Raw genomic sequence first — 25651 nt, 5'->3', positions numbered from 1 at the left:
TAATTGTTGCCATGATTTCATGTTGCTGTCACCAATTGCCATGAGATTTGAAACCCCACCCGGAGCGCAGCTACCTACGGAGTACACTCTAGGGTAGTTACGAGGCGGACTAAACGATTGAACTGGGTTTGGATTGCCTCGGAGCTCCGCCTGCTATGAGAGCTAGTTCATACATTGGCAGAGACATGATGATGGTTGGGTTTGTACATGGTGGCCTACTTGAGAGCCTAGACAAATCCCTTGCCTCAATCTTATCGTAGGAGCAGGACACGCCGGCATGTCTCATGTCTACCTATCGACGACGAGAGATGACACCTTCATCTTTCAGAGTTTGAGAATGAAGACACCTTTCGTCAGACTTTTGCCACCCTCTCCGCGTCTCGCCATTTGCAGCAAGTTGCAGCTTCGCAAACCAGCAAACCGCTAACGGAAGGGGCAAAGTGGGGCGATAAGCTGAGCTATTCCGTCTGATCATTGGCTGCATAGGAGCAGATCACCTGTGTTTAAGTGGGCCTAATCAGACTCGTCGACTTAATCCTGCTACTACTAGGCCGGAAATAGTAAAGGCTCAGTTGCGATCTCGCCAGCCATTGGCTTGATGCAGGGCCTAATTTACGTACTCCGCAGCTGGAAAGGTGACTCCCTGGGAGTCTCTTACTCACGATAGGTTTGGATCCATGTTGAGAGACACTCTTTGCTGAGTTTCTAGATAGCAGCTATTTTCCACAAGAGACGAGGATATGGACATACTGGGAGTCTGACGTATGAGGAAAGTTTCGATGCGAGTACCCCGCTGTTCAGGCAGATAACCGTGATTCCGTGGAAGATATTATTGTTTCCAAGCAAGTTGATCTCCTGCCTTGGCAACGTACGCTGCGGAGTACTGCTTGTTTCAAGAATATCCGGCTAGTAGTACCTACTTTCGGGAGGTACAGAGGAAGGCTGTTACAGATCGACGAGTCTCATGCATACAGCATTCAATAATAAAATTCGATAGCACCTTCGATTGTGATCAACTTGACTCTTTATTCAATGGCAGCGGCTTCTGTCAAGTAATTATCGGAGAAGAGTGAATTTGACAAGGGTGATTCCGTTGCAAAATGCTGTAATTTGGTATTTTTACCAACATCATACGATATGTGCTGAGGCAAAATATCCCGTGACCACCACCCAACCCAAACCAGCTGGTGGCCAAATAGCTTCCTGAGGAGTGAGGACCCATCTTAACGCCCCAAGATGCTACCTATTACCTCCGTACTGTACAGTCCTTTACCCATCCGAGCTAGCAGTCTACTACTGTACCTAAATTATCTACCCACTAGATACTTAGGTACCAGTTAGTTTATCTACTAGGTACTGCCACCATAGGTACGGAGAGCGGAGTAGACAACTAGTCACCTTTTATCAATAATCTGACTAGTCCGGAGTCCCGCGATTTTGAGAGGACTTCTCTACTACTCTACCTACTCCCGCTAAAACTCACTAACCCAGAGAATCGCTGCCTCGACTTCTTTTGTTCCCTTTCTCTCCCTCTGCTTCCCTCTCTTCCTTTAATCTCCACTAATTCCTCCTCTCTACCCATCCGATCCTCACCTTCGTCTTCGTCTCACTGATACGTCTCCCACTCTCATCTGTCTCTTCACCTCTTCTCTTCTTTATCTACATTTTAACTATTTTCTCTTCGCTTCTTATCTCAGATAGTTTGACATAACTCTGAAAAGCGCCATATTTCTCGTCTCCTTTAGTTACCGCGTCCACTACTGGTTCAACAGCAACTCCCCTCCCCAGGATCTGAAGAAAATCTTCACTCATACGTAACTTCGAGTCCAGTGCGGTGATTGAACGGCCGCGTGAGAAATTACAAAAGATAGGGATCTTCGCTTTGCTAGGCGTGGTCGAGCACCAGCTTCCACGCGCGACTGCTGGTGGTTTCGACTACGAGTACTCTCTGTCCGCCACGGCCTCCGAAAATGACGATCGAAACACCCAGCAATCGATTACTACCGCTATGAGTAATGTTGATGCAGTGTCCTCCCTGCCAGCTGCCCTGCATGCCGGACAAAATGCTACCGCTGTCACGGTGAACCCCCGGTCTGCTTCTGGTTCGCTGTCTTCCAAGAGGGCCTCTCCGTCGCCCCATCGCAGAGGAGAGGGTACTCGCGTCAAGGAGGTTGATTCTGCTTCAGGAGAAGGGGATGGCCCGCCGAGCCCCAAGGCTGACTCGGAAGCAGAAACTATCATCCAGTCGGGCCGCGAGTCGCTGTCGCCAGAAAAGAGACGGAAGTATATTCAACATGAGCCAAGGCGACGCGATATTCAAGTTGACAACGGTGACACAGTGGAGGACAGTTCACTACCTGATGACACACACATTAGGAAGAGAAAGCGATCGATCGATGACTCCATCGCGGAACGCGACCGTGGGTTCTCGCCGGAACTTCATTCTCGCACAGCTGTTTCCCCATCACGTGTGAAAATCGAGAAGCCAGAGGAACAACAGCCCGCCCTAGATAACCTTGATTCTTCTCTGCCTTCATATAGCACGGAGGGTGTCCCCGGTGGTCAGAACGTCCAGGTCTCACGAAAGCGTAGCCATAGCGACAGTGTCGACAGTGAGAGGGACAGGGCTCAATCTAGTCGTCACACAACGGCCTTCCGCGACAAAGAGCGAAGGGATATCAACGGCATCAGTCTACCCCCACCAGAGTCGATCAATCGCTCAGTCTCGCCTATTCGATCGGCTCACAAGCGAACAGCTTCCGGTCCGCAGCTTGGAGGCAGTGACTTGCAAAAGAAAAGGAAGACTACTACTCCGCTCATCACTGGATTTCAACGGCAAAGCTCCGAGGACAGGCTGTCGGTTTCGTCTTCAACCAGTGGGTCTCCTCTACCCAGCTCTCAACTGCGAAAATTAGCCGGTGTCGACGGCGCTTCAGCATCTCCCGCTAGGCCGACGGGTCACAAGAAACAGCGCGACCAAAATGGCCGAACACGTCTAGCACGTGCCTGTGCAGCTCAGGAACTGGAGGTAGCAATGGCGAGGCATGCAGAACGTCCAGAAGATTTGAATGTGGCCGACAATGCGGGAAATACGCCCCTCCAAATTGCTGCGCTCGAAGGGTGTGCGCCGATTGTGAAATTCCTTCTTGAAGCTGGCTGTGACATCGACACAAAAAACATTGACAAAGATACTCCTTTGATCGATGCCGTCGAAAATGGCCACTTGGAAGTCGTCAAACTCTTACTGGAGGCGGGCGCAAATCCTCGCACGGTCAACGCGGAAGGTGATGAGCCGTATGATTTGGTCCCATCGGACTCGGAAGACTATGCAGAAATCCGCCGTGTACTTGCAGAGGCTAAGGCCAATCCCCGGCCGGGTCGTCGTTCTGAAGAGCGTGCTGGTTCCGCAAATAAGGAGATAAGCTCTAAAAGAGTTGCTGCTGCAAGCCCGCGCGAGTCCCCCCCGGTGAATGGACCCCGTAGCCCCCCTCTATTCGGGGCCACTACGAGGCGAAAGACTGTGCGAAGTGAAGCTACGCGAAACGACCTACTTTGGACCAAAGCTACACCCGAGAATCTGCAAGCATTTGCTGCCAAAGGTGATATTGCGGGGGTTGCCAACATTCTCAACGTTGGACAAAAAGCCGACACAGAGTCGATGATAGCTGCAGCCAAGGGCGGTCATGATGAGGTACTGTCTTTGTTGCTTGGGATGGGCGACGCGGATCCGGATCCTGAGCCACTTCAAGGAGGAAACCAGAAACCTGGCTACAATACACCCATGCTTGCGGCGATCGGCCGAGGTAATCTTGCTGTCATACGCTTGCTGCTGGATCAGCCGAAATTCAATCCGACACGCCGGCTTTACCGTGATCGTACCTACTTTGAGTTATCTCGAGAACGGAGAGCTGACAACTGGGAGGAGGAATATGACTTGCTGAGAGAGGCCTATGATAATTACATTAGAGCCAAGCGTCTGCGCAAGCAGGAGGCTTCTTCACCGAAACGACCGCGCGACAGGGAGAAGGAAAATAAGCGGCCGGGTCGCAGACACTCCCCATCGCCCGCGGTTTCTTCCAGGAAGGCCGTAGCAAGCCCAGGCGCCGGTCACCGAGAGCTCTCTTCCAAAGATGCTGTTACATCGAAGGAAAAGAAACGAGATGGTGTAGCTCACTTAAAAGAGAGATCCGGGTCCAGGTCCAATCGCCCCAAAATAGCCCACAAGGGTGGTGACAATCCGGCGGACGCCGATGCGTTTCGGGTGGAGTCTGCTCAGTCCAAATCATTAGCAACACTTACCAAAGATGAGGAAGCTCCCAGGAGAAGGCGTTTGATTGCAGGGCGCCCTCCACAGGATCGCGATCGCAGAAGACCCAGCATACCATCTTCGGATTCCCTGTCAGGCCGTGAGGACTCTGCCAAATCCCGGATCGATCCTTCTACCGAAGCTATGACGGTCCCAAATGGGCCTGTGGCCTTGAAACGCGGACGCAGTAGCGCAAGTCCCGAACGCCCCCGCTCTCGTGGTGCAGATTCCGACCACCACTCACGCGATGGCCAGAAAAAGAAACGGCGTGTTCTATCTGAAGACAGAACGCCAAGCATGATCAATGGTGGAGTGAAGAAAAGTCACGGCAATGGCATAGCAGAGGAGTCCAAAACGCATGTTCGGCCGAAGAAAACCGAAGATCAATTGTTGGAGCGCGAGCGTGGTCAGCAAGTTGATAGTACACCGCACATGGCGACCGACTCAAGAGCTGTGAAGAAAGAGCGAGAAAGGCAGGATGTAGGCCACCTGGCTGATATCCCCATGGAAGACGCGAAGACTCTGGCCAAGAGGTCCGAGTCTGAAGAACGGCGCCGGGAAGAGGCGAAACGGGCCGAAAAAGAGCGTATCGCGGAAGAAGAGCGTCTCGCAGCTGAAGCGGAAAAGGTTCGCTTGGCAAAGGAAGAGGAAGAACGAGCTGCCCGTGTGGCGCGCGAAAAGGCCGAGGAAGAGGAGCGCAAACGGAAAGAGGCTGAGCAAAGGCGGATCAAGCAAGCCGAGGATGAGCTTCAGAAGAGACTAGAACAAGAAAGACTGCGCCTTGCGAAATTACGGAGGGAGCAGGAAGAGCAGGAGCAGCGGCGTCGCGCTGCACTTCCTAGTCGGCTTCGTGTTGCTGCCCATCTCGTCGGCTCCAATGACCCCCGAGCGCGGAGTCATGCCTGGCTGAAGAGGTTCATGCCCGTTGTTACTGCATTCACCAAACAACTGGATCCTTCATGTGATACCAGCGTCGCTGACGAGAGATGGGTTCCAAACTACCTGGTGGCACCTTTATTAGCGACCAATGATCTCCAGCTGTCACAGTACACGAGTTGGGAGAAGCGCAATGCGACTCCCACTCAGCGGGAGAATCTGTGGCGCGTCACCCGTCGGATGCTGGTTCAGGGAGATGATATGGACTTCATGAGCTCCTCGTTTGGGCAGATCATGCAGAAGGATTGCGAAACACGGCCGAAATACTTTGACATGGAACACGTATTTTGGGTTAGAGTAAGTCATTTTCTCTTCTCACTGCCTTTCATTATGGCTCAGAATCAGTTCATTTACTGACGTGGTAATCAGCTTTCCGACTTCATGGACCTCGTTCCTCATGTTCCGCATCTCCATGGTCTTGACATTCAATTTCTCAGAATGCACATCGATCAGGAGCCTTTAACAGCAGCACCTCTCCTTGAATCAGCGCAGCCCAACGGACACGGGCCCGAATATGCCCATCTTGATAATATTCATGGCTTTCCTACTGGGATACCCGGGCTTACCAACGGATATGGCCATTCACGGCCAAGTACATACGTTTAGTGCCTCGTGCTTTTCTTTTTCTCTCGTCGCGGCGATTCATCGAGCATAGCCTTAAATGTACAGATGGCTTGTTTCCTCGGTTGTATGACTATGATACCTCTTACTATTGATGTGATGTGAGATGTGATGTGTGATGTCTCTTTTGTTCGGATAACGGACCCTTGGATAGAGTCAATGATGCGAGTGTATCGCTCAATGCTGGGCATTTCCCTCTAAAACTATGCCGTAGTACGACCAGTCTTCACTGTTGTGTTTGCTTACTCATGGTCTACACAAATCCGTGAATATGAGTCACGTGACTGTGAAAATGGCATGAGCGCTAGGCGGTAGGGCACAATCCAGAAAATAGGCGAAGTGATGCCCAAAATTTTACCGCCCGCACACACTCAAACAACAGCTCAACAGATCATCTCCACGAACTCTTTGAGGATAATCCGACATTTGATATCAAACGTCAGAAACACCACCAGTCAAAATGGTACGTATCAGCTGAACCAGATGTGACACTTTTCCTGCGATTCAGACACGAAAGTGAGGCCATACAAAGTGAGGGAAGGGGAAACTTGGGCCAGCACCGACGAGTATATCATAGTGCTCTATCGGGAACGCTGCAATCAAGCACAATCCATCAATGCGAATCTCTGCTCTGATGATGTCCTTCACTATTCGAGTCCTGCGCATAGCGCATCAAACCCAGCAAGATATCAGCTAACAATGGAACTTTAATAGTCGGACGGAGAAGAGACCATGTCCAACCCCCCCGTTGCCGCCGCCGATGAGGTCGAGGTTTCCGCTGATGCCGGCGCCGGCGGCCAGATGTCCGTCCTCGATGCTCTGAAGGGTGTCCTCCGTATTGCTCTGATCCACGACGGTCTTGCCCGTGGTCTGCGCGAGGCCGCCAAGGCCCTCGACCGCCGCCAGGCCCACATGTGTGTCCTCAACGAGGGCTGCGAGGAGGAGGCCTACAAGAAGCTCGTCATTGCTCTGTGCTCTGAGCACAAGATCCCCCTCATCAAGGTTCCCGATGGAAAGATGCTCGGCGAGTGGGTCGGTCTCTGTATGTATATCCCTGTTCCATTTTCCGTTTTGTGGTGTGAAACATTGGACGTGGGCTGGGGCTAATGGTGTTTGTGTGACTAGGCCAGCTTGATCGTGAGGGTAACGCCCGCAAGGTCGTCAACTGCTCTTGCGTTGTCGTCAAGGACTGGGGTGAGGAGTCCCAGGAGCGCTCTGTTCTCCTCAACTACTTCCAGACTGAGCAGTAGATGCACTGCCGCTGCGACGTGCTTTAGCGGATGGGATGTGATGTGTGATGGGCACGGAAATGGGGTGGTTTGAAAGGGAAGAGGAGCTTCTGGTTACGTGACCGATGGGCCTGGGGCTCGGGCTCTTCTTCCCTGTCCTCGATACGTGATCCATTCACTTCGGATTCACATTTATCTAAGGTCAGCGGACTAATGGAATGAAGAATATTCATGATCAATGAGTCCTACTCGAATCTTTAGTATCAAATGTAGGCTTAAAAGTCGTAGATGTGATGCTTCTATGTCCATTCAGATACATCAAGTAACTGTCAACCATAGGCAACCAGACCCGCAGACTCGTTCCGAGTCAAACCAGCACGGGAATGTCACCTAAATGGCTAATGTATGCACTCACACCATAAGTACGTCCCCAGATCGAAGGTCCGAGCAAAGCGAAAACTCCAGAGCTATGCGAAAGCTAAATACAATCACCCAAGCCAACGGACAGTGCCAAAGAGCAAGTAGAACGTGTCAAAGCGAATTGTTGGGAGCAAGGTGCCTCTGGGGCACACCCCACTCAAAACTACCTGAGGTCGTATGAAGGACGAATCATCTTCTCCGTCTCTGGCTTCAGTGACAGCTGCTGATACGGTGAGCTTCCCGGGTCATAGTAGAGACCTTCAATGTGCCCAGTATCTCGACGAAGAGAGATATAGTAGAATCCTGAGATTGTGAGGCCCTGGCGTGCGTCGGTGGGAGTGATGAAACAGCGTTCTGTACCGTCATCAGCACAAACCACAAACAGATGGGAGAGGTGGTGAAAGATCAATACACACCTTTCCATCGCATCAAAATCCACTGTTTGGATAGTTCTTCCGTAATCCATTTCCGACTCACAAGGTTCCTTGTCATCTCGTCGTCCGTCAAGTTCTTAAATGGTTGCAGCTCGCGCCAGTAAGTACTATCGGTTTCAGCGTCGGCCTTGAAATTTTTCGTCTCAAGAGTGTGAGTGTTGAAGTCTATAATTTCTCCCTCCAGAAAGGTGACGATATGTGCATCGTGAGACGGCGACGTCTTATCAGGAATGTTGTAGGCTTCCATTGTACCTGAAAGCGTCATCTCTTGGTAGTTGATATTGTGAATGGTGACTTTGACGGGCCAATTCTCATCCTTCCCTGTTCCAAAGTTGGGGATATTATTGTTGGCCGGGTATCGTCGACCGCTTGTGGTATAAACACTAATGCGACCATTATCGCTGCCATTGACAATCACCGGTTCGGTGGCCGGATGAGATGTTGGCCCACGGTGCGCGAAAATCGAGCTGGGAGTGCATGCTGCCATCTGAGAGCCTTTAAAAACCATACCTGGGCGTAGCCAGGAACATGGCGGCGGCGGTGCAATTAATGTAGTATCCAGGATGAAATCATCCTCATCCCAGGAGAAATCGAGCTGAACAAATCCACCTGCGGCAGCCGATGAAAGACTTTCTTCAAAGGAGGTCGAATAGCGCAAACGGTCGAGATATGTAATAATTTCCTTCAAGCGCGGGCTGGGAGGATGATCCATATGCAGCTGCCGATGAGCGTTGACACGAGCGCGCATATCGCCGTGAGTTGAGATCCGGTTGGATTCGCCTCGACTACTGGGTATGAACCGATATGCGCGTGAAGTCGGTGACTGAGTCGCTCGTTCCCTGCCATCTTCTGAATCCTGACTGGTACGCTCCCGGTCCAAAAGATAGTTGTGTAATGTCCGCGTCCTCGAAAGGCGTGGCTGGCGTCTGACCGACTGCAACAGAGCTTCGGCCGTGGCGAGAGTTGTGTCGTCCATCCGGTGTCTACTACTCTCTAAAGGCTCAACGGGGAGTGGAAGGGGGCTTCGTCCGGTCGCATCACGTCGTATGTGGCGCCTCGACGTCGCATTGCGATCCGAGAGTCTGCCAAACCAAGAGGAGACACTGTTGGGATCCTGCAGAGGTTCGTAAACCAGATCATCCTCGTCATCCTCGTCGGAGCCTGGGGCCCAGCCGTACAGCGACCGTATGTTGGAGACACGACCTTCATAGTTCGGCATATTCGTCGGTTCCTCTCGTGTCCGACGCACTATGGGATGGCGACTGATTTCCACGGACATACGCACTCCGGTCGACTCGTCCAATTCCATCGGATCAGACTCGAACTCGGATAGTATTTGATGCCGTCGGCGACGCTGTCGACTTGAGGAAGAAGAGCCGTGCGGAGAGCGAACTCGAGATCGAAGGAAGATCACGTTGTCATCATGAGCGTCATGCGAGGCGGCCGCTGGGAGAGTGAGGACAGGGGTTGAGACAGCGCTCAACTGTTGGAGAGAAGATGCGAATACAGGCGGAGGAGATCGAGCAGAGTTTCCTTGCTGTCCGAGAACGCAGATCAATGAGCACAGGTGACGAGAAGAAAACGCAAAATGTCAAATTAAGCAAAGCAGGCCAGGAACGAAGGGCAGGACATGGCATCGTGCCACGTGCAGTATAGTGGAGTTGATGATCGGGAGCAAGATGTCATAGGCAGATGAGGCACAGGATATGGACCCTTTGGTAAAGTTACGGACAAACGCAGGCACTTACCGAGGGAGTATTTTCTGGGGGCATGGTCCTCTAGATCAGCCCTGTGGAGGTTGACAAACCGGCCGTTGACCTATGGATTGCGCACGGAGACTGGAACGGGGAGACGGAAGACGAGGACGATTGGGAGGACGATGAGGTGGACGAGGCATGCGAGCCTCTCTTTACGGTCGGAATGATAGGCAGTTTAGAGTGAGGAAGAGGCGCTTCGAGATAGTGATAGATCGCGATGAATTAAATGGACGCTGGATGACGAGGGGATCGAGAGATAGAGGAACGAATGACTGGGACTGATGTGAAGGCGATCACGAAATCTCCGTATTTTGCCTCGTTTTCCCTTTTCGGATTTCCCCTCAGCCGACGGTTCCCATCATGACTCCAAGTAGCGATTAGCAGTCGGGTACTCTTGGAGTTGAAAGACTTCAGATGAGCCAAAACTGAAATGACGAAATATGCAGGAATGCCTGATCTTTGGATGATTGTTGCCAGTAACCTGGTTGACGTTGTTGCTGGTTTGTAGCGAAGTACTGGTGGGTAGAAATCATCGATTCCAGAGATTATTCTACGACGATCCATCGATCTTCTTCCCTACTGATGGCTACTGAGTCTTCTTTAAAATGTAATGTAATCATCATACTCTAACACTTGAATCCCCTATGCATGTCTAAAATCGTGGCCTTTGGATGCTGTCCCCAGTGCTGGATGCCTGCCTGATCGCTGAGTGGGGATCGCATCTGCTGCCATGAAATGAACCACAGTGATCAAGACCACAAGCAAATTTATTATCAATAATCGGCGTCTCTGCAGAACATATTTTCTTTCCTATGGGGATATGGGCCTGCAAAGGGATTTGCTCGCGTCAAGTGACCTACCTTATATTCATCGGAAAGTTCTAGGGATGTCATGCCAGATGGGTAATATTTCCGACGGTTACTCCTGCATCCAATGACCCTTCGCTCCATGGATTTCGGCTGCTTTACAACAGGTTTAACCCCCCAATACAATCCGTCTTGATTTCATAATGGTTTGACTTTTGAAACGATTGCCAAGGGCTCCTACATAATCATCCCACGGTCGGCAATCGGTATCCAAGAGCGGAGGAAGTCCGACATGCTTGATCCCCCACCCCCACGTCTAGCGGAGAATGGGGGGTAATGGTCCCATGAAGCTCTTTTACATTATTGGAATTCTCGCTACAGCTGATCGATCATTTGTATCTACTCCTGTACGCTCTGATTTTGTCGTCCAGCAAGCCGCATCGTCGTCTAATCATTGACGAGACGAGCAGCTCCTTATCCTAAACTCTCCCCGCAACTCCCTGCCGAAGTCGACGCCATGGTCAAGATCAAGAGCATCGAATATTTCCGTGTCCTTCCCAGATGGCTGTTCGTCAAGATTGTTGACGAAGACGGCCAATATGGCTGGGGTGAGAGTACGCTTGAAGGTCATACCGAAGCTGTGGAAGGGACGCTTAATGCATTGTGCAAGAGATTCCTGGGCTATGAAGCAGAGTATGCGCTCAGACTATCCGTCACAGTTTCATCTACTGACCGGTTGACATTTCCGCTCCAGCGATATTGAACACATCTGGCAAATGGCCTGGCGACTCGGTTTCTACCGCGGAGGTCCGGTCTTCATGTCCGCCATCTCCGGCATTGACATTGCACTCTGGGATCTCAAGGGCCGCCGGCTAGGTGTCCCCGTCCATCAGCTCCTTGGAGGCAAAGTCAGGAACAAGCTCTCCGTCTACGCATGGATCGGCGGAGACCGTCCAGGCGATGTCGAAGCTGCGGGCAAAGCACGACTAGCGCAGGGCTTCAAAGCGATCAAGATGAACGCTACAGAGGACATCAACTGGCTGGATTCGCCCAGTGTGCTCGACTCATGCGTCGAGCGCCTCAAGGCCGTCAAGGCGCTCGGCCTCGACGCCGCCCTCGACTTCCACGGCCGACTGCACAAACCCATGGCGAAACAGCTCGCCAAGGCCCTCGAACCTCACCGGCCGCTGTTCCTCGAGGAACCCCTCCTCTCCGAGCACCCGGAGGCCATCAAGCAGCTCGCGGATCAGGTCTCGTGCCCCATCGCGTTAGGCGAGCGGCTTTACAACCGTTGGGACGTGAAGCGGTTCCTCGAGGACGCGAGCGTCGATATTCTTCAGCCGGATATCAGCCATTGCGGTGGGATTTCGGAGCTGCGGCGCATTGCCTCCATGGCGGAGACGTATGATGTTGCCATTGCACCTCATTGTCCTCTGGGTCCGATTGCCTTGGCGGCGTGTATGCAGGTTGATCTCGCCACACCCAACTTTGTGATCCAGGAGATGAGCCTGGGAATCCACTACAACACGGAGGCGGGCGAGTATGATATCACAAGCTACGTAAAGGATCCTAGTGTCTTTGAGGTTAGGGATGGTTATGTTGATGCCCTGACGGCTCCCGGGCTGGGCATTGAGGTCGACGAGGAGGTTGTTCGGCAAGTCGCGCTGAAGTCGGAACCCTGGCTGTGCAAGGAGTTCTTCGGTCCTGATGGCGGTATTCGTGAATGGTGATCGGAGGCCTTGGGTGCACGCATTGTCTGAACTTTTGAATAGCGGTACATTGAATTATAGACTAATGGAAATGAGAAATAAATGATGTGAGCCGACGCAAACAACAGTCATCACCACGGGAGAACTTCGCAAAGCAAATGCCTCCCTTCCTTGAATAAATCTTCTATTACCCGGAGTCTACTATTTGAGAAGCGGCCTATATATGCTTATTCACAGTTTAAAGATAACAGTTAGTATTGTGCAATTCGTACCATCATGACTTTCGCGCAGCGTTGCATTCATCGGCGCGCGTGAGGCAATCCAAGATCAAACCCCAGAAAGCCTCCAGGTCCACTCCTCTGGGGATAGCTACACCATGTCCGCCCATGGGAGTAGCTAGTGTGCGGCCTAGCTGTCCAGTCTCCAACACATTCGTTGAATGGATGCCATCGGTAACCACGTCGACAGCAAACCGCTCACCATTCTTGTCATTGAACTTCAGGGCTTGGTCAGGGTGCTTTTTGGAAAAGACGGGGTTGAGATTTGAGATAGCGACGGCCACCGCGAGCGGATCGTGAAGTGGAGGGCCGGACGACAAGCCGAAAACGGTGTCGTAGGTCTGAGCAAAGAAGACCAGTAGGGCGTGCATCATTCTCCTGAGGACCGAGGGGGTCTGGGTGGGGTCGCTGGATCCATGGAGAATGCGGTTTTGCACACCACGAGAAGCAAGCACTTGGTGAGTCAAATCTAACCCGATCATTGTGGTCTTCGGTGCCAGGGTAGGATTGCTGAAAATAGATTTGGAGGCCTCAGGATCACACTGTTGACCGAAAATGATGTTAGAAAACGACCCGGAAATCAAACGCGATATTGATATACGCACGTAGATATTGAACTCTGCCCAGGGTGTCGTATTTCCAATTCTCTCATGTTCCCCCGGCAGTCGGCTCATGGGAGCATCTGTGAAGCCTCCACCAATGGCACCACCCATGATGCTAAGCCCCTGAATATGGGACGCTACTTCCGGAAACGTTGCGAAGAGCAAGCCAACATTGGTCAAGGTGCCGGTTGCGATAACCCAAGCCGTTCCCTTTGGTTGTGCCATGAGAGCATCACGCATTGCGACAATTGGGTTTTTGTCTGTCACAGGAAGCCTCGTTGCTTTCGGTAACAAATCAGTTCCATCAAGTCCAGAGTCGCCTGTATTATATTACGATATTAGCCCTTATTGTCTCATTGCAGCCATCGTATTACTGCTGGCGCAAGTATGGAAGGGGAGGGGTCGTGGATCGAACCGTGAATGTCCGGAGCGTGAACTGCAGGTCGGCAAAAAGGCTTCCTGCTGCCAGCATAGACAGGAACATCCGAACGACCGATGGCTTCGAGGACTCTTAGAGCGTTAGTCGTCGTATTCTCGAGAGAAGCGTTGCCGTGGACGGTTGTTATTCCTAAGAGATCCAACGATGGGTGATGCGCAGCGAGCAGAATAGCGAATGCGTCCTGAGACATTGCGTCTTTAGCCATCTCATGCAACCTATAGGAATGTCGCGTTTCAGCGTCAGTACTTACATCGTGTCCTGAATTCAGCTGGTTAGCATCAATGTAGCCAAAACAAGTATAGATGAAGCTTACGGACCAGGATCACAATCCAACCATAGAGGAATTGGGCTGTCAGGGGAGGGTGCCATTCTTGAATATTCGCAAGGAGAATGAAGAATGGTCTGGAGACTTTTGCTTCTCTCAAAACATCCACGTAGTTTTTGTTGACTGCGAAATGCGAATGCCTTGATGCTCCTCCTCGATAAGGTGCGGGGAACCGCAGATAAAGGGGGCTTGTTGTCTTATCGGCGGCGCAATCACTCCGCCGACTCATAACCCTGAGCCCTATTTTCCATATTGGGGTGGCATTATGTGGAGCTGCGCGTCATTGTGATTGGAGCTGAGAAGCTTCTACGCTTCTACCTGCATGAGCTGTTCATCGTCGGATTGTCCACTTCAACTGTTGGTGGCAGTCTCGATCTGAGGCTGAAAGTACCACTTTAATTACCCTGCTATACCTCTCCATGAGACCGTGAATGTAATTTCGCCCTTCTCATGTTATTACTGGGATGAAATGACCAGCGAACCTGTTCAGCCGGGTCTTACTCCGCTTTCACATCTCAAGGCCGTACCTACTACTTCCAGCTCCAAGCCAGTCGCATTCAAAGACTCGTCCAAGTTGCAGGCGCCTCCTCAGCTTCGACATCGATCTCGATTATCAAAAAATGTCATTCGTGATGAGCCGGTTAGCGCGACCAGTGACAAGGCAACGGTTGCATTGATAAGACGCGTTCTTTGTCCGCAGGCGGGCAATCAAAGCGGAGGTGCTTCAACCCCACAGCCATTGGAAGAGCTGCTGCCTCCTTTGACGAGTTCAAATGAAGTTGATCTTCAACTGTATGCATTGATCGCCATCATTATCAGGGAATTCGTCTTCTCATGGTATTCGAAAATCACATCGGATCAGAACCTCGTCAAGGAAGCTATTCAAGTGATCGCGCACTGTACTCGTGCTCTTGAGCAGAGGTTGCGTGAAACTGACATTGCACAGTTGATCTTGGATGAGATTCCTGGTCTGATAGAGGCGCATATAATATGTGAGATATCTCCCTATGGCAGCTGGCCGGTCTTCTATACTCACGCGCGAAATTCTTTTGTAGCGTACAAGCTGGCTCGCAATGAAAGTACACTATCTGGACTCTCTCCCTCTGTTCGCGAGACATACCATGCCTTACATCCACATCCGAGTCTTTCACCAATCCCGGATTCCTCGGATATGCGGACTATTGCGAAACAGCGCGAGAACGAGGCAATATACCGGCAGTTGCTGGTCCATGGAATGTTGGCTATCCTCCTGCCGACGGAGGATTTGGAAAATGTCCCTCTACGGACCATTATCGGTGACATACTAGCAGATTTGATACTTGGGAACGCAGTCAGCGAAAAGATGTGTCAGGGATGGTTCTTGTGGGAGACTACCACCAAGCTCCTATCGACAGCAGAACGACTTGATGAACGTGAGGAGGACACGGCAGATAGACATCAGCAAGATCGCCTACACAAATTCGGCCTGCTCAATGTCAACGATGATCCCAAGTCGGACCAATCGTCTTCACAGATTCACTCTTTTGGACCACCATGGCTATGGAATATCCTGCAATATCTGTATCTGGCCTATACTGCTCTTCAATTCATCGTGACGGGACTTTTTCGCGTGATGACAAATGCCAAAGCGAATGTTTTTTCGGTTGCTACAACGCCAGGAAATTCCGAGAGCGAGAAATTGGCTCCCATGGGCGGCACATCGACGAAGCGCCCTATTCTCAATTATCGAATGTATAGTATGGTTTCGCAAATGCTGGACATTCCTCGGAGAATGCCATGGCTGGCAGGATCTCTCTCGCTTTTCCAATATTTGACTTTGGCGGGACCGGGCAAGTTGGGCGAGACCGGCAGTGTCCTTGACAGGTGAGTAAAGCAATCTCATTACTTTTACATACTTCCCACTCTTCCCCATGTACCATTCATCAATCAGCAGCTACGAGGGCGAGAGCTTCAGCCACGAGCCGTGCCATTACGATTTTTGCGCTCTAGAAGAGTGGGTGTGGACTGTGGACTGTGGAGAAGAGGTACCATTCGATCTTCGATGATCTACGTTGGCGTCTCCTCTCCATCGGCAGAGCGTTTCAAGTCTCGAGGGCCCCAGCGGGATGAAGGATGCAGTGGAGTAATGGAGTTGCATTGCTCGCATATTGCATCGGTCACTTGATCCTCTACCGCATGGGCCCTGCGATAGACGACCTCCATCATCCATGTCTGGCCGTATTGTCATTACAAACGGTGACCGGCGCGTATGGGTTTCTTACGACAGCCGTATTGTCATTACCGACCGACCAATTTCTAGGAATGAGCCGAGCCTATGGTCGTAATCGCTTTTCAATGTCCTCCAATCATACAAATGAGGAGAATCAAGTTTCCGATCTTGAAAAGAATGCCATCATCAGGCATGCATGGGGTTTGTGCTTTTCCGGGCTTACATGGCGGTCATCATCTTGGGACCCGGTGTTCCTCCTTCTCCCCGATTGGTGACTGGCTCGGAGAGGCCGAACGTGTGTCAAATTTGACTTCCCCTGTCAATCTCACGGTCCATTCTACCCACTACGCACTGTCATAGTTGTGGTACTTGAGAGATGGCCTGGGCCGGCCCTTTCCGTGCCGCTCAACTTCGAGTCGTTCCGTGCAAATCCGATGCCAGGTTAAAGGGGTCGTCACTACACGATCTGAGAAGGAGAGAAGAGGAAGAAAACCGAAGCGGAAGAAAGGATACTAGAAAGAAGAATCCTTCTTGCTGATTTGGACCGCAGCGTTGCCATGGTGTCGCCGGAACAACCCCAATTTTCGACTTAATCCAATATCCCTGCAGTAATTGGGTGCACGTCAAGCCTTGCGCTCTCCAACTGAACGCCAAGAGGCACGATACTCAACATGATTTGTGACGATCTTTGACAGTTTTGATTAAACTGCCATGCAACGTTTGGACTTTTGCATGGATAGGGCGAGACCAACCCCCTTTTCCTTTTCCTCTCAGGGCCAATCAGTGCAACTTCCTCCAGCAGTATTTCAAATCTCATTAATCCCGGCCGAGGTCACCGTGGCTTTGGGGTTGGTTGGGTTTAGACATGCCTGTAACTTCCGCTCTGGAAACGCCTGCCTTGCCGTCTTCTCTCTGAATGATACACATCAACAAACGCGATCTGGTCTCCTTCCATTCTCCCATCAGATTTTCGTCATCTTCAGCCTTGAGGCTGGCCCCAATAACTGGCCCAAGCTCCTCTGGTACCATTTGCGGGCCCTAGTCAAGGCGATCTTATTAGTTCTCCACTCATGCAACCTTACAAATGGTTACCTTGACTGGACTGACATCCACTTACTGTCCCCTTTTCGAGGCGCTCTGTCCGAAGGAAAGACCCGGATTGAATACGACCGCCTTTCCACAGTCTGGGGTTTACCGCTGCTTTCTCGAGGCCCTCTGCGCTTTTTTCCGCCTACACAATCCGATCCCTGATTCCTCATGTTTCTTTTTCTCGTTTGCATGTCTGATGAGTGCTAACCCCTGACCGAAAAAATTTTTTCGGGCTATTCTCCATCCAGGTTCCTTCACGAGACCATCCAGGACCATATTCTCACCCCCACCTTGTTGCCCAACTTGCTTCGCGCATCCAGGGCAGCGCTATTCCCATCAAATGCCCGTCCAAGCCAAGGGACAGATGTAAATCGATTATCGGCTCCGGCTCCGCAGCCTCCGCAATTGTCCGTGCGGCCTCCTACGCCTACACAGCAAGGCCCTACTGGTGATACAACAACCCCTGACAATGCGGACAGGACGACGCCGGCACCTCTTCCCTCTGCGCCAACGCCATCCTTAGCTCTGAACCAGGGGCCCTCTGCGCCAGAAATTGCTGTCATCAAACGAGAATGCGCGAGACGCATTCTGTCCCTGGTGCCTCGGCCAGTCGCACGGGTTTTCTTTGGTGTTCCAGATAATACCTCTGGCCCGACGGCCCTTAACGGCTCGACGGGAGATGACTCGCAGCAGCCGCCCTCCCGATCATCTTCGCCTGTACCCACTCCACCCAACGATACTGAAGAGACCCTCATCTTGCAGGCAATTGAGCATGATATCTTGGACCTTTTCGCTGACGAGTATTGCAACAAGCATCTAATCTACTCCATCATTGAAACAGTTCTCGCGAAGCTGCTCCCCGAGCTATCGGACCACGGTATAGCGGAGCTCATGGAAGACAGGGGTATTGCCTTTGCCACAGATCAAGTTCCAGAGGCATAGACCTTTTCATTCTTTCCCTCCCATACTGGACGGCCTGGCTGTGTCAACATATCAATACCACTATTGTACTGTAAGGCTTTGCAGCGTAATTATATTTATCATATTAATGATACCATATTCTATACGACTCGAGGCTTAGCTTCTCTCAGTAACCAGTCCATGCAAGCTAGTTGGAAAAAGGCAGGACCTACGGAGTAGAATGAGCCGATGGGCCGATGGGCCCATGTCCTTATTAAAGAGGATAAGATATGGAACAACCAGCATTGTGGCGTTGCCAGCGGGGAAGCAGACGAGGTGTGGCAATTTAAGGCACCAAGTCCACTGCTCACAATAGATAAAGTAAGGTACCGTACCTGTCATTTGACGGGGACAACCTAGGGGTATCGAAATCCACTGAATTGCAAGAAATAAAATCAATAGCGATAAGGATAGGGGAGAAAGTGACGTGGAGGCAGTAGACATGCAAGAGAAATGACGAACAATCCATGACCTGTGGATGACCTTACAAGGTTCCGTTCCTTGTTGCCCAAGTATTAGCCCTGTCCTGTACCAGTTGAAGCCCACGAAACTGATAGAGTATGATGATATGAAGTAAGAAGAAGCAACGATGGGAATCCAATGCAAGCCCGCGTGAGCGATTTAGTTTAAGTATGGATAATAATAATAGGAAATGAGAAGTCACAAAAATGCAAGGCGAAAATGATAACCGAGAAATGATAACATCCAGATTTTACCAGCTCCAGCTCTGTAGGTAGCCGTCCTGTTCACCATATCCATGCTGTCGGTCGATAAATAGAGCATTCCCTGTGCTCTCCGCATATATTGTTGTAGAAGCCGAGGTTGCCCTCTCGTATAAGTGTATCATCCGTAGCTTTTCTCACAGCTCGACAGCTGTCGAGCCCTTAATGAAACAAATCGTTTGAATATAACACGGGTAGTGCAAAAGCTCAAAAACAAAACGGCCGCCCAGGAAAACAAAAGGGGATATAATTTGAAGATGGGGGAAGATCAGTCATGGCGTGAGAAGGTAAAAAATCTCAAGAATAGGAAAATGGAATAGTCATAGCTGAAGTTGATTGCGAAATTTGGCATGTAGCATGTCGCCAAGTGGTAGCTCTCGTCGGCGTCTCCATTTCGAAAACCCGGCTCAACCCAGGTTGTGAATGCTTCGTTTCTTGGCCAGTTGAGGAACATCTTCAAGCTCATCAATGCGAGCCAGACCGCCCGGGAGAGCAGTTTGCTGGGCCCTGGCGAGCTCGAGTCTCTCCATCAATTTTCCGATGGTTACGAATTCCTGTGCGCCGAGTCCCGTTGGTTGGTGCTCGAAATAGGACACCACAAGCTCAAGAGCTCTTCGTGCCTCATCCTGCGTTGGAGACCCCGGGGAACTAATCGGTGACACGGTTGTCGATTTGGAAAAAGAGGGCGGGTATATGGACTTTGCCTTGATCTCAGGATTGCTGCGATTTCGCTTGATGGTATTGGATGATGTATCGAGACCGGGGCCTTTCGTCGAGGTGTTCTCGTCCTCCAGAGGTGACTCAAGGGTCGTTATAGACAATGACTGCTGCAAAGCCGCTTTAGAAAGCGAATGATCGGAGGATTCTTCAGTAGGCATCAAGGAAGGGTCGAGGGTGCCTGTTGGAAGCGTCTGGCTTCGCGGCCTATTCGACTGGCCGTCCGCGAGAGATCCGCGCGACTGACTGACAGGTGTGAATGGACTGTCCGATACCAATGTGGACGTGGGGCTAGTGACACTGGCAGAAAGTGAGCAAGTCGTATCGAGCGAGGTGGTGCTTTTCGCGTGTTTGTGCTGATACTCCTCAGCAAGCTCATCGAGGCTCTTTGCAAGCTCCTTGCGCATATGCTCTGGGCTCATGATGGGAGACAACGGTGACGGTGATGCAAACCCGGTGGGTGAGGTGGGAGAAAGCACAGTAGGGGACTGCACAGCAGAAGCTAACGCAGAATCGATAGTCAAACGTGTAGGGCTTTCTGAATCGCTTTTGGCAAATGAGCTCTTCCGAGACTTTGCGCCCATCAGGTTGTTCTTCAGCTTGAACTTTTCCAACCAGCTTTGGGTGAGGACCTTTTCTTTGCCGTCTGGACTGCCACAAGTGCTTGCAAAGAACAGAGCTTTTTCTCTGATCATTTCATCGCTCAGCGGGTAACCCTGCTTTTGGTAGTTCCTCACCCAATTCGATAGAGCCTTCTCAATGTCGGGAACTCGTCCCTTGGCTCGCTTAATTGGTGACCGACTTCCTTCGTCCGGATTAAGATACTTCTCCTTCTGACGAAGCACCTTGGAAACAGTACTTTGGGACGTAAAAGCGAGCGTTAGAATGAATGTTACCCACATGCCGTACAACAACAGGATCGAAATGAAAAGATTGGTATACTGTACCTCCTCTCTACTCCAAATAAGGCTGTTTATGGTTTCGTCAGTCTCGCTCGGTCATTGTTGCGCAACAAAGAAGCAGCAAGCTTACCTCCAATGTCAGTCTGTTTAGCCGTCTTGTGTTCTTCATGATAGAGACACATTCGCCGACGGTCCTCATCCGTCAGAGTTCTCCGAGGCGTGGAGCCACTGGTGGACGATTTGCGAGGCGGTTGAACCGGTGTGACTGGCGCTGCGGATGCCGGGATGGGAACGGGCGCCAGGCCTTGTTCTGGGAATTGTGGTTGAGTCGTGAGCATGCTGGGCCATGTATTTGAAGGCATCGTCAAAGGTAATGATGCATATGGAGGAGGTATCGAAACACCGTACGTAGTGTCCAGCGGCATTACCCCATACCCAAACCCTGAGTAATCCATTGGGGGTGAGTTCTGGGGAGACGGCTGGAAAGCCCCCATATCCATCCAGGGTGACTGTGCAAATTCATTCTCTTGTGTATGAGAGCTCTCCGTATCCATGGTCAGGAAGACCTAGCGAGGATGCGAAAATGTGGAGGAGAAGAGGAGGGTACAGGGCTATGGGGAGGAGATTCGGCAGTACAGTCACAAGAGATACCAACCAGGAACAGGCCGGAGTGGCCGCTAAAGTAGTCTGAAGAGAAAGGTATAAGAGGGGAAATGGGTCAATCGTCCACAGAGAAAAAGCAAAGAGGGGACAATCCACAGCCAAGAGGATGAAAGATCATGCATGCTCAATCCGAAAGCATTCAGAGAGGACCATATGCGAATTACGAAAGGTGAAGAACAGCGGTATGTAGCAGCGGCGTAAGGTAGTTAGATAGGTAGTAGGTCCCTTTCTGGATAATAGGTAGTGAATGCTAGCAGCAACAAGCAGATCCCGTGAGGGTCAATACTTTCAAGTACTTGTATCCCCGCAAGCCATCCGAAGCTATTCAGGTAAAAAAAGAAAAAACAGAAAAAGAAAAAAAATATAAATAAAATTTTGTAAAAACTGTTGATGACAATATGTATAGATGGGATATGTCTACAAGGAAAAGGACATGCAGGTTGTTTCTTCTAGTACTCGTTTGTCCTGAATAGAAGAAGGAAAGCTAGATCAATGGAGGGGTGGTGCGCAGCTGCCGCAGCATGCGGGAGAGGCATGGACGCGGAATTAAAAATTGGAGGGGAAAATATCAGAAAAAATAAATTCAAATAAAAGAAATAGAAAATAAATAAAATAGTGGAAAATAATAAAAAATAATAAATAATGATGAAAAAAAAAAAAAAAAGAGGTTGGCTCGAAGCACAGGCACAGGGTTGATCAAGAGGAAGAGACATGGTAATAATACCGAATAAGCAGATACTGCAGGTAACTACCTACTTAGGTAAGGTAGGTATATTCTGCTTACGAACAGAACAATGCTTGTTGCCCATGGCCGAGGAGTAGTTAGGGATGTCTGCCGACTGTGATGGACTGAGCATTGCCCCGTACCTGCGAAGACCACCTTACCACTGCTGACACTGCTGTGCCTGTCCAATCCTATGACCTGCCTTTACCTATTAGGCTTGACAGGCCTAGATGGAAAGAGCTGGTACCTACCTCCTAGCCGTAGTCCGTGGTGAGGTGAGGCAGAGTCGAATCTACTACCTACTGCGCGTTCCTAGGTAGAGTGAGCTACCTACCTATCAAAAAGGATATCATCTGGACCTGCTTGATTTGGTGCACGACCGACAAGACCTAGTCCAAGAGTAGACTCGAATGATTCGACGGACTGTCGATGCATCGCCGAGGACGGAGAAAACAGAGATAGCGAACAGAAAGAAAGATGCGACGACTTGGTCGGTGATTGGTCCATCGGCAGGAGGCTAAGAAGGAAATAAATTATCAAAATGCTCTTGCTGAATGGCAAATGGTGGGGGAATCAGCTTTTGATTGGTAACTGCTGAGATTGCTGGACAGGGATCTTTCTTGGATCTGAATACAGCTAGGTAGGTAAAGATAACCTAGTACGGTCTCGTATGACGCTGTTTCATGAAATAAAGATACTGTATCTTCCTAGTATTGATGACGGTGAGGACATGTTCGGACTTTCCCTCTTTCTAAACGAAGTTAGACATAGTCGAGATCCTGGGCACTTGTGTGATACCTAAAAAGGTTCGTATAAGACTCTGAGTCTGATGAAAATCTACAGTCTCATGTCCTCCTTGTCTGGTGGGAACTTAGCATGGGTGTTGTTACACGGGAGCAAAGATCATGGATTGACAACAGCTGACCAGCTCAAGTACGTGCCTGGTTGGCTTAGGCTATGGAGTACTACTAGATACAACTACTAAGACGTTTGGTTAAGTGTACAGGCATCACGAGAAAGGGGGTTTGCTACCCGATCCAGAGTGGAGCGAAATTTACCTTGAGCCAGTAGAGAACCATGTCACCATCGGGTTTCTGAGAGAACTCCGGACAAGAACGACAGGAGAAATAGTGAAAGTAAGAGAGAGGCAGGAGGCGTTGCTCTCGGTTACTGTGTTCATATGTCCTCATCATCTAATTCGACAAGCTCACCGGGTTCATCGAGGCTATATGATGGCGCTACTCCAAGGGGCTAGCGGATGATCATCTGTTCGAGTCGAGCAAGATCATCATCGAACGAGAGTCAAGACACTGCTTCTGGACTAGATACCAAGTAGGTTCGGATGACTCGATAGCGATTGCCTCGAGATGCAAGCCTCGACCAAGTTGACAGACGGGGAACGGATCGATAAACCGCTGAACCTAATATCCGCATGACATACCTAAAACAAACAAGTAGAGGTGAGTTTGATAGAGCGAGGACTCTAGAAAATTCATATAAAACTCTGGCTCAACGGTTTTTCTTCGCAATCTCGTAAATTATGAGCTCGCCCACCATTCAGCCAGATAAGGCCTTTTGGGTTGTCGACGTGTGAATCCAACCCATCGTTCATCTTGCGACGCTCAGTTGAGCAACTTTAAGATTATAAGATGCGATAAATGAAGATGGTCGATGATGGAGACATAAAGATGGCGCCCGATTAACATACAGTAAAGTATATGTCAAATCAAAACCTTGAAGGGGCAGATCGTGATCATCCTGCATTGACGGCCAGGGATGACAAATCTTCATTTTGCCAGTCTCATCGAATGAAGAAAGCGCGATTTGGGGTTTGACACCTTGAGTGATGATAAGTCAAACCATATTTTGCAAAAAGCATGTCATCCGTGTTGGACGGGGGACGCCTCATCAGAGAAGAGAGGGAAACGGAAAAAGAAAGTCGGAGTGCGCAATTTAGAGCCATAGATAAGTCACGGAATAGCGAAAAAGAGGAAACCTACAGTTCAAAATGCACAGTACTTTGTCACGAGGCGACACTCGAAGGGATACTTCGGTCGAATCAAAGGCTGTATATCGATTTCAATTTATTTTCTATGCACGACAAAACCAAGTTATAATTGCGCTTCGTCCTATCACAACGCGCATAAGGAGCATGGATGAGAAACATCAAAAGGGCTGATTCCATATTAGGTTTAGAGTCATTGGCAGTCCTGCTGATGAGTTGCGGATTTTTACTACTGTTCTCGGCCAAACTACCAGAGTGACAGAGGAGACTTTAAGAGTCGCCAACTTGTAGTAAGGGAGTAGGAGCTAGGACCCCCATGGCCCATGGTCCACGGTCCACAAGGCCCGCAGCGGACAAGCGGTCCACTCCGGCCCGGCACCCTAAGCAATGCAAATCGTGACCAAACTCTGTCTAAAGAAGTTAATGAACAGGTAATCGCGAAAATTAAATAGGGGAAAATGGAAGGGCGTAATGATTCCGCTTACACATGAGTAGGTCGTTTGTAAACACGTCGTCTTGCCTAAAAAGAGAATTGAAAAAGAGTACAATTCTGTACGGTTGCTAAGCTACTTCGTACTAGAATCACCTGCATGATTAGACTACCTAGATGCGTTAACTTGCAAGGAAAGCTCTGCCGCCTCTACACAGCCCTATCAAGGCTTCAATGATCAACGTAGTACACAGATACAGGTGGCTCTTTGGCTTACTACTGTAGGCAGATGGGTGAAAAGTCAAAATGATGTTTGTATTGCGAAAGAAGGGGAAAAAAATCAAAATAAAAATAAAAAAGAAGAAGAAGAAAGACACTACAGTACATGAAAAAAGCCATGTTCTTGGGCAAAATCTATGCTCTGTTCTCGCCAATGCGCCCCACCTATCGGAATGACCACGAGGGATCGAAGTAGTTGACTCAGAGGGAATCTTGAGAGTTGACATAGAGGTGTCCATGTCACTTTCTCTCTGCGTGTAAAATGACACGTCTTAATGTCCCTCTTACAAAATAGCGGAGGATTGCAAGTTTGACCTCCTATCCTGCCATGGTCAAAGTCGTTCTTCAGACCATTTGGTATTTAAAGACTGAAACGAGACGAATTAAAAGCGGCAGTGATTTCCGACCCAGATCGATTCATGATCTAATTTGGCGAAAAGAACAACGCCTTGTTGCTGCTATATTGGCCAAAAATTTGCAATCCAACAAATAAGAAATCGCTAATTGTGCCTTGTAGCTAGCCAAGAGGAAACTCGAAATCGAAGCTATTGATGAATTGCAGGTCAAGATGGAGCAGATGAGCGCCATCTAATTGTGCGCACTGTGCTCCTTCATAATCTGGACTAGATAGATTGATAACCTCTACGCCGCGCCTGACTTGCTCTAGTGCTCCACAAATATGGAGCAGTAGGGTGCATAGGATCGTGAAATCTCTCTTTGCCGAGTAAGAAGGAATATTGTCGCTATTTGTCGACCCGGATAGAGATCATAATTGGTCTCCGGCCGGCTTTGCGCAGGCGGAATGGAAAGTGAGACCAAGTACTAAGATAGTTTGTCTAGATCCTCATCGAGCTGTAAGATTTACTGGGTTAATCTCGGGGTTTCTTTTCAGACTCTGGACCACCTACCTTCATCGTTAGGTAGCTACACCATTCATCATTAGACTTTAGACTGAGGACCGGCCCTCAGACAACAAATCTGAGACAAGGTGCCATCGTGTTAGGCTTACCTGCCCTAAGGTATTTGATTATTGACCAAGTCATCAGCATCTGCCAGGTACGACTGCATCCAACTGCATCTACCAATATT

General features: G+C 50.0%; 7 protein-coding genes across 7 annotated transcripts; 4 read left to right on the top strand and 3 right to left on the bottom strand.

The window, feature by feature from the left end:
- Nucleotides 1-40: 40 nt before the first annotated feature.
- On the top strand, nt 41-5848 carry ALT_8565 (putative histone deacetylase complex subunit (Hos4); the record flags this gene model as incomplete). The annotated part of the gene is made up of 3 exons (XM_033557119.2): nt 41-93; nt 1831-5539; nt 5612-5848. The coding sequence occupies 3 exons, from the start codon at nt 41-43 to the stop codon at nt 5846-5848; spliced, it is 3999 nt and encodes a 1332-aa protein (XP_033413010.2).
- A 475-nt stretch (nt 5849-6323) lies between these two features.
- ALT_8564 (40S ribosomal protein eS12) lies at nt 6324-7113 on the top strand (the record flags this gene model as incomplete). The annotated part of the gene is made up of 3 exons (XM_033557118.2): nt 6324-6326; nt 6578-6905; nt 6989-7113. 3 exons carry the CDS (start codon nt 6324-6326, stop codon nt 7111-7113), a joined length of 456 nt encoding a protein of 151 aa, XP_033413009.1.
- Nucleotides 7114-7675: 562 nt separating this feature from the next.
- On the bottom strand, nt 7676-9718 carry ALT_8563 (GID4/VID24 family protein; the record flags this gene model as incomplete). The annotated part of the gene is made up of 3 exons (XM_033557117.2): nt 7676-7866; nt 7929-9483; nt 9695-9718. The coding sequence occupies 3 exons, from the start codon at nt 9716-9718 to the stop codon at nt 7676-7678; spliced, it is 1770 nt and encodes a 589-aa protein (XP_033413008.2).
- A 1308-nt stretch (nt 9719-11026) lies between these two features.
- On the top strand, nt 11027-12239 carry ALT_8562 (mandelate racemase/muconate lactonizing enzyme family protein; the record flags this gene model as incomplete). Its single annotated transcript, XM_033557116.2, has 2 exons — nt 11027-11202; nt 11264-12239. 2 exons carry the CDS (start codon nt 11027-11029, stop codon nt 12237-12239), a joined length of 1152 nt encoding a protein of 383 aa, XP_033413007.1.
- Nucleotides 12240-12492: 253 nt separating this feature from the next.
- On the bottom strand, nt 12493-13338 carry ALT_8561 (uridine-cytidine N-ribohydrolase; the record flags this gene model as incomplete). Its single annotated transcript, XM_033557115.2, has 2 exons — nt 12493-13038; nt 13102-13338. 2 exons carry the CDS (start codon nt 13336-13338, stop codon nt 12493-12495), a joined length of 783 nt encoding a protein of 260 aa, XP_033413006.2.
- A 993-nt stretch (nt 13339-14331) lies between these two features.
- Nucleotides 14332-18102, top strand: ALT_8560 (PXA domain-containing protein; the record flags this gene model as incomplete). The annotated part of the gene is made up of 2 exons (XM_089600441.1): nt 14332-15725; nt 17409-18102. 2 exons carry the CDS (start codon nt 14332-14334, stop codon nt 18100-18102), a joined length of 2088 nt encoding a protein of 695 aa, XP_089455334.1.
- A 1147-nt stretch (nt 18103-19249) lies between these two features.
- On the bottom strand, nt 19250-21015 carry ALT_8559 (uncharacterized protein; the record flags this gene model as incomplete). Its single annotated transcript, XM_033557113.2, has 3 exons — nt 19250-20417; nt 20507-20528; nt 20592-21015. The coding sequence occupies 3 exons, from the start codon at nt 21013-21015 to the stop codon at nt 19250-19252; spliced, it is 1614 nt and encodes a 537-aa protein (XP_033413004.2).
- Between the last annotated feature and the right edge of the window lie 4636 nt (nt 21016-25651).

Source organism: Aspergillus lentulus, assembly GCF_001445615.1.
Source record: "Aspergillus lentulus DNA, contig: Alt16, strain: IFM 54703, whole genome shotgun sequence".
Classification (NCBI taxonomy): domain Eukaryota; kingdom Fungi; phylum Ascomycota; class Eurotiomycetes; order Eurotiales; family Aspergillaceae; genus Aspergillus; species Aspergillus lentulus.
This window is presented reverse-complemented; position numbering and strand designations above follow the sequence as displayed.